We start from the raw sequence: 6059 nt of genomic DNA, 5'->3' as shown, positions 1-6059 counted from the left end.
TGAACTATGTTATGTGCTAATGTGATGTTGCAGCCTGTGTTATGCACTGCAGATTAAAAAGAAGAAAGATAATTGGACTAGTGGACCAGGTTCGTTTAAAAATGGCCAGGTTAGGTCTAGTTTTAAAACTCAAAATTTCAGAATCCGAACCATTTCCTCCAAATTTGGCCTCGGTCTAGCTCGTGCCCACCCCTAATGTCAGGTTGGACTGGTTTGGTATTACTGTGCTTTGAAAAAAAAAAAACTATTTCTTCTGTGCTGTGAGAATAAACTCATTTTTGCTGCTTCATGTTTTGAGCTTTTTTTCACCCAAATTTGTGAAAATAAGTTGTTTTTAAGTGTTTACCAAACATCTTTTTGAGCTCAGCTTTTTTTATACCCACTTTTTATAAAAGCATCTCAGTACCAAACCAGTACTGAGACTGCCACGGAGAAGTTAGAGAGAGAAAGGAGTAATTGAGTTTTGTTACAAGTGTAAAGAGTATAAGCTACTCTCTATAAATACTGTAATAAACCTGTAATTACCAAACACATTTTTGAGTTCAGCTTTTTTTGATACCCACTTTTTATAAAAGTACCTCAGTACCAAACCAGTACCGAGACTGTCACGAAGAAGTTAGAGAGATAAAGGAGTGAGTGAGTTTTGTTACAAGTGTAAAGAGTATAAGCTACTCTCTATAAATACTGTAATACACCTGTAATACATTCATCAAGTCAGCAATACAAGACCCAAATATTGTCTTTCTTTCTCTTTCTCTCTCTTTCTCTCGATTACTTTTGCCTTCATTTTTTGTTCTGCAAAGCTTTGGTTTTTCTGCATTTCTTTATTTTGTTCATACTCTTCATCTCTTTAGCACAAAATTAAAAATAAAAATAAGCCAAAAACAAAATGAATACGGTCTTAGTTTGGCTTGTATTACAATCGAAGTCTTCATTTATCTAACAAAAGTAAAAATAAATTCTAATATTGTTGAATCCTTAATCTCAAAAATGGAACTTGGTGAGAAGCTACCATTTTATAATTAAATTGTTGAATGGTACTTTTCTTATTTCTTGTAATGGTTTACTTACCGTCCATTTGATAACAATTTTAGATTTTGGTTCTTTTAAAATTAAATTTTTAATGTTTAATTTTTGGGATTGATTTGCCAACTTTAGCTTTTGCTTTTTACATTTGCGTGTTTGTGCTTGAGATGTAAGGCTATATGTAGGAAGGAATTGGATAGATAAGAGGGGTGGTTCCGGACGGGATCCCAAACTGAAACACATAACTCAATTTCTGAAACAATCTATTTCAAGATTGGATTTTGAAAATCAAACCCGAACCGAAATTTTGGATCAGGAATTTCGAAATTGTTTTGGAATTTTGGAAGGGTTTGGGATTGATCATTTCCGTGCAAAGATTTCCCACGACGCCATGGACTGACAGAGGTGGAGAATAAGGGAGGGGGAGAGATCAAGAGACAAAGAAACAACAAGCCAGTCGTGGTGGCTGCGTGACGTGGTGGTGGAGATGTGGTGGCTGCACGACGAAGTCATTTGGTGGTGGTGTGTGGTGGTTGCACTAGCTGGGCGAGTCAGAGGAGAGAGAGAGAAAAGAGGGGGGTGTGGAGAGAGAGAGAGGAAGTAGGATTTTTATTCTCTCCTCTCACATATTACTTTTTGTCTTATTGTCTTTATAAAAAAAATAAATATAAGATATTGATGTGATTTAACCGTAACCATTCAAATAGAAGAGGAAAAAAGGGAAAAGAAATTAAAAAGAAAGAGAATCCTCCTTCGTGTAAGAGTATGAACCGAGTTGAGAATATGCTAGTGTATCTGGGTATGAACCAAGAGAGAGGTCATTTGTACTATGAAGGCCTCTTTGCTTTATGTTTCAAAGTCAATATGCCTAGAGTCTAGGTGCTAACAAAGAGGTGGAAGTATTATGGCTCCAGACATAATAATGATAGCTAAAGATGTAGGAAGCTTTATGGAAGTGAGGTGACAGATTGGAGAGTTTGAAGTCAGAGGAAGTGAGGTGACAGAGAGTAACGAATGGTTGAGATTCAATCTCAACTAAATCTAAAGGCCATTATTAATTCAATTATATATATAATTGATTTAAAAAATTTATCGATTTGGTTTGAGATTTCCGAACGAAATCACATGAGATTCCAAATTCCGTATCGAGCTTTTTGGGATCGGTTTAGGATTGGGTATTAAATGGTTCAAAATTTCTGATTTGGGACCTTTTCAGTTTGATTTTGAGATTTTTTGGATACGGTTTGGGATTTTTGGGATTTTTTTCCAACCCTAAATAAGAATGGGTGGGAGAGAGAGGAATATATAAATAAAAATGAATGATAACCAAAAAAAAAAAAAAAAAAATCAAAATAGTTTTTTATTTTTTGTTTTCATTTTGTATTCCTTTACTCTATATATTTCTTCAAACATATTCTTCGCCTATCAACAAAAATTAAAACAAAATCTTCGATCATTTTTTATATCTCTAGCTTCTTCTATGTATTTTCCTTCATCAAAAACTAAAATAAAAAAATAGCTAGACGTGGATGTGCAGTTGCGAAGTCATTATCGAGTCATTGGTTGTCTTTGACCCTAACAACTTTAATGTATACTTGTTTGTGTATTGTATTTGACCTCTATAAATAGTAAAGGCAAACTAAATTACAATTGCCTTCTACTTCTTGTATTTTTTGTATCTTATTTGAATTCATTTTTTCTCTTCTTGTGTGTGAATCTATTGTATGCATCATCTACTCTATGAAAGGCCTTAGTTGACAAGTCTCGACAGTCTTCAACATTACACCATAGATCTCGCATCCACCCTCAACAAGCCTCTATAAATAATAGTAGTTGTCAACTTATGTTGGCATAAGCTTTCAGCATATGTTAGCAGGAATTGGTAGTTGTTTACTAGGTGCTCAACGAAATGTCCAATAATGCTTTTTTGGTTGATTTATAACACCATTATATGAAAAATCTAGCTCCGCCATTGTAGATGTTCTATATAATATTTGCAAATTTCGAAGGGTGATGTTAATTAGAGGGACTAGATAGTTATACTAGATTGGTGCACTATATACGATGTAACAAATGATACATACAACCATTATCCAATGAGCTAAACTCATTAGTTACCGTGACATGTACAAGATACGCATGTTTTATTTTTTTTATTTTTTATATATTCGATATGCATATTTCCCTCCTAAAACTTGGCCAAAAGCTTAAAACATAAAACTTGCCCAACACATCTTAAATTTTGAATAACAACTATAACAAGGAAAGAAGAATGAGATCGTCATCCTTTTATAATAGCAAGGGAAACTAATTATTGAATTCTAACTTCTAGTTGTACCATCCTTTTATAATAGCAATTCTCAGGGCCTCCTCACTTGTGAAGCCCTGAGGCACTCTTCCCACAACATCTTGAAGCATCCACTCTTTTACACTTGATAGGCTTGCATGATAAACTTGTAACTCCAGGTCTTTGAGTACATTCATCAATCTAGCATTAGGGTAGTCGCAGTCCGGACACTGAACTCGTATCATGGCTTCTGAGCCTAGGATCTTCACATCTATTTTCATAGCCCCAGCTGCTTTATTATTATAATTTGATGATTGCTGTGGCCTTGTTTGATGATGATCAACTATGGAGGTGGTGGTTTGGCCTCCAATGTCAACAACGGGCTTTCCAGGTTGTGCTTGGATTTTGGCTTCCAGTTGCACAACCCTTGCTTTCAGCTCATTGATGTATATAACTGCATCAGAAAGCAAAGAAGCTTTATCCATTCTGGACACATTGGGAACGACGGCACGGAGGGCATAGAATCGACGGTTAAGCTTGTCTCGCCTTTGTCTTTCTGCCTCAACATGGTTTATTGGTGTTTCTGATCTACCAGTTTCACTGTTTGATGATCGTCCTCTCTTTTTCAGTCGTATGTTCTCCATATTCTCAGAGGTGAAATTTCCAACAGAGTCGGATGGTGATCCACCTATAGTTACAGGATCTACTTCTTTTGTACCACCTTCACGTCAAAATATAAAACATCAAAGCAATGAAATATTTGGAGGAGTGTACAAATACACAAATATCAACAAGATATCGGTATTTAATTAGAGAAATTAACTGAATATTTTAAGTAAAATGCCCTAAAATCAAATATCGGGAAAATGTTTTTAAGTGAAGAAAGAAAAGACCCGAGATCTGTGTATTGGTCTTTGGTATTTGTACCAACCAAACACTCGTGGTATTGAAAATTTTCGGACCAATTTTGTTACCTTGTGTTGTCCCCTCTATTTGTTCAGCTCCTGAAAACATTCCACTTTCTAGCAGCGGAACAAGTACATGGTCCTCACGGCTGCTGCTCAGCTGCTTTGAGACCATGTTGTTGTTCTTTGATCCGAAAAGCGATTTTGATATCTGCACAAGACCCCAATCTACTTTGATCGCATCCAAAGAAGCGAGTTCAAGTACTCCGCATGAAGTTGCAATACAGACCAAAGTGTGAATTCCATGCATTCTTGCTTCCTTCACTCTCTCGCACTCATAGAACTGAAGCTCATGATCACCTGCCAGCCAAACAAAATCACCAGAACAAAACGTACGGCCCAGAATGTTACCGTGGCCGGCAGTAAATGACTGGGTTAAAGAGGCAGTGTAAAAGTAAAACCACTCGGCGTCGGTAACGTCTCCACCATCCAAATCCATGTCTTCATAGAAAAGAGCTTCAACTTCTCTGCTAATCCCATTCTTCCTGTCCACAACATCGAAAACATTGGCTTTGTTGTAACTTTGTTTGGAGGCCAAGTCCCCAGTGCTTCGAAAATGGCCACCAGCCCACGACAAAGAAACTAGGTCATTGCTGTCTTTTGATGAGGCTTGCCAGAAAATTGAATAGACCCACTGTTCGGGCCTATTCTGAATTATGAACTGGAGACGTTGAAGTGTGAGTGAGTTTTCTTGACCAAAATTGTATGAAGAACAGGAGGAATTAGTTCCCTCCATGGTTCTCCGGCGCTCTCTCTCTCTCTCTCTCTCTCTCTCTCTCTCTCTCTATAAAACGAATATTAGGAAAGGCGACAAAGCCAGTGAGAAATGAACGGTAAAATCCAATATAATTTCTTTATATAAGAAATTTCTGGCGGTACGAGCAACTCTTATTGATATTGAAAATATAATTGAAACAAGAGAATAAGAACAAAGGATAATTTTTTAAATTATATTACAAACTTATTGCACTTCTGTCATCATCATCCGATTCTGAAAACTTATTGCACTTGAATTGTTTGTCACCATGTTATTTGTGGTTCCTTCGTGAACTCGCGTCATCATCCGATTCTGGAAACTTATTGCACTTGAAACTCGTGTCATCTCCAATATAATTTGTGGTTCCTTCGTGAACTCGTGTCATCATCCGATCTTGGAAACTTATTGCACTTGAATTGTTTGTCACCATGTTATTTGTTCTACAGACAGTATTTAAAAGATTGATAGAAAGTTTACTCGTTTTCTCCATTTCACTATGTGAAAGAAATTTTAGAACAAGGACGTGAAACAGTTTCCTTTTGGATATCTGCTAGGGTGATAAGATGGCACTGCTTATTTTTTGCATTTAAATCAGCATGAATTCTTTCCTTTGTTTTACATGTCACCTACGAGAGACTAGAAAGGTTATCATGTGGACTATTGACTAGGGTTTAAGGTTGGTCAAATTAATATTGGGAAGGACTAAAGAGGTTATTCATTCTCGCTGAATAAATATAAATTTTGAAACTTGCGCGGCATATAGAGTAAATCACATTCATCCAATCACAAATATGTAGGTGTTAGAGCCAGTTTGGAATCGCTGTGTGTTTAAAAAACAAAAAAATCCTACTTTTGGTATACTTTAAGAATAATCAGCTGTAAAATAAAGCAATTGAGTGTTTGATAAACTGTATTTTTAAAAATGATGTGAGTATGAAAAGCAATGTAAAAACGTTTGGTAAATTTTAATGTAAAAGTGACATAATTTTATATAACGACAAAAATAGATATAGCAGAAGGGGTG

At 36.0% G+C, this 6059-nt stretch overlaps 1 protein-coding gene across 1 annotated transcript; it reads right to left on the bottom strand.

The window, feature by feature from the left end:
* Positions 1-3318: 3318 nt before the first annotated feature.
* On the bottom strand, positions 3319-5082 carry LOC103950690 (transcription factor MYC2-like). The gene is made up of 2 exons (XM_009361915.3): positions 4288-5082; positions 3319-4034 (listed from the first exon to the last, which is right to left on the bottom strand). The coding sequence occupies exons 1-2, from the start codon at positions 5012-5014 to the stop codon at positions 3355-3357; spliced, it is 1407 nt and encodes a 468-aa protein (XP_009360190.1). The 5' UTR covers positions 5015-5082; the 3' UTR covers positions 3319-3354.
* Positions 5083-6059: the final 977 nt, after the last annotated feature.

Source organism: the organism of the source record quoted next, unplaced genomic scaffold, assembly GCF_019419815.1.
Source record: "Pyrus x bretschneideri cultivar Hongxiangsu unplaced genomic scaffold, Pyrus_bretschneideri_v1 Contig3, whole genome shotgun sequence".
Taxonomy (NCBI): Eukaryota; Viridiplantae; Streptophyta; class Magnoliopsida; order Rosales; family Rosaceae; genus Pyrus; species Pyrus x bretschneideri.
The sequence above is the reverse complement of the archived record's forward strand: the minus strand, read 5'-3'. Positions and strand labels throughout refer to the sequence as shown.

Bases quoted from the DNA above. Each gene is read 5' to 3' on its own strand.
- LOC103950690 (XM_009361915.3), bottom strand. From the start codon at position 5,014: ATGGAGGGAACTAATTCCTCCTGTTCTTCATACAATTTTGGTCAAGAA. The intron at 4,035-4,287 runs GTAACAAAATTG...TTTGACGTGAAG, and splicing joins AATAGAGGGGACAACACAAG to GTGGTACAAAAGAAGTAGAT.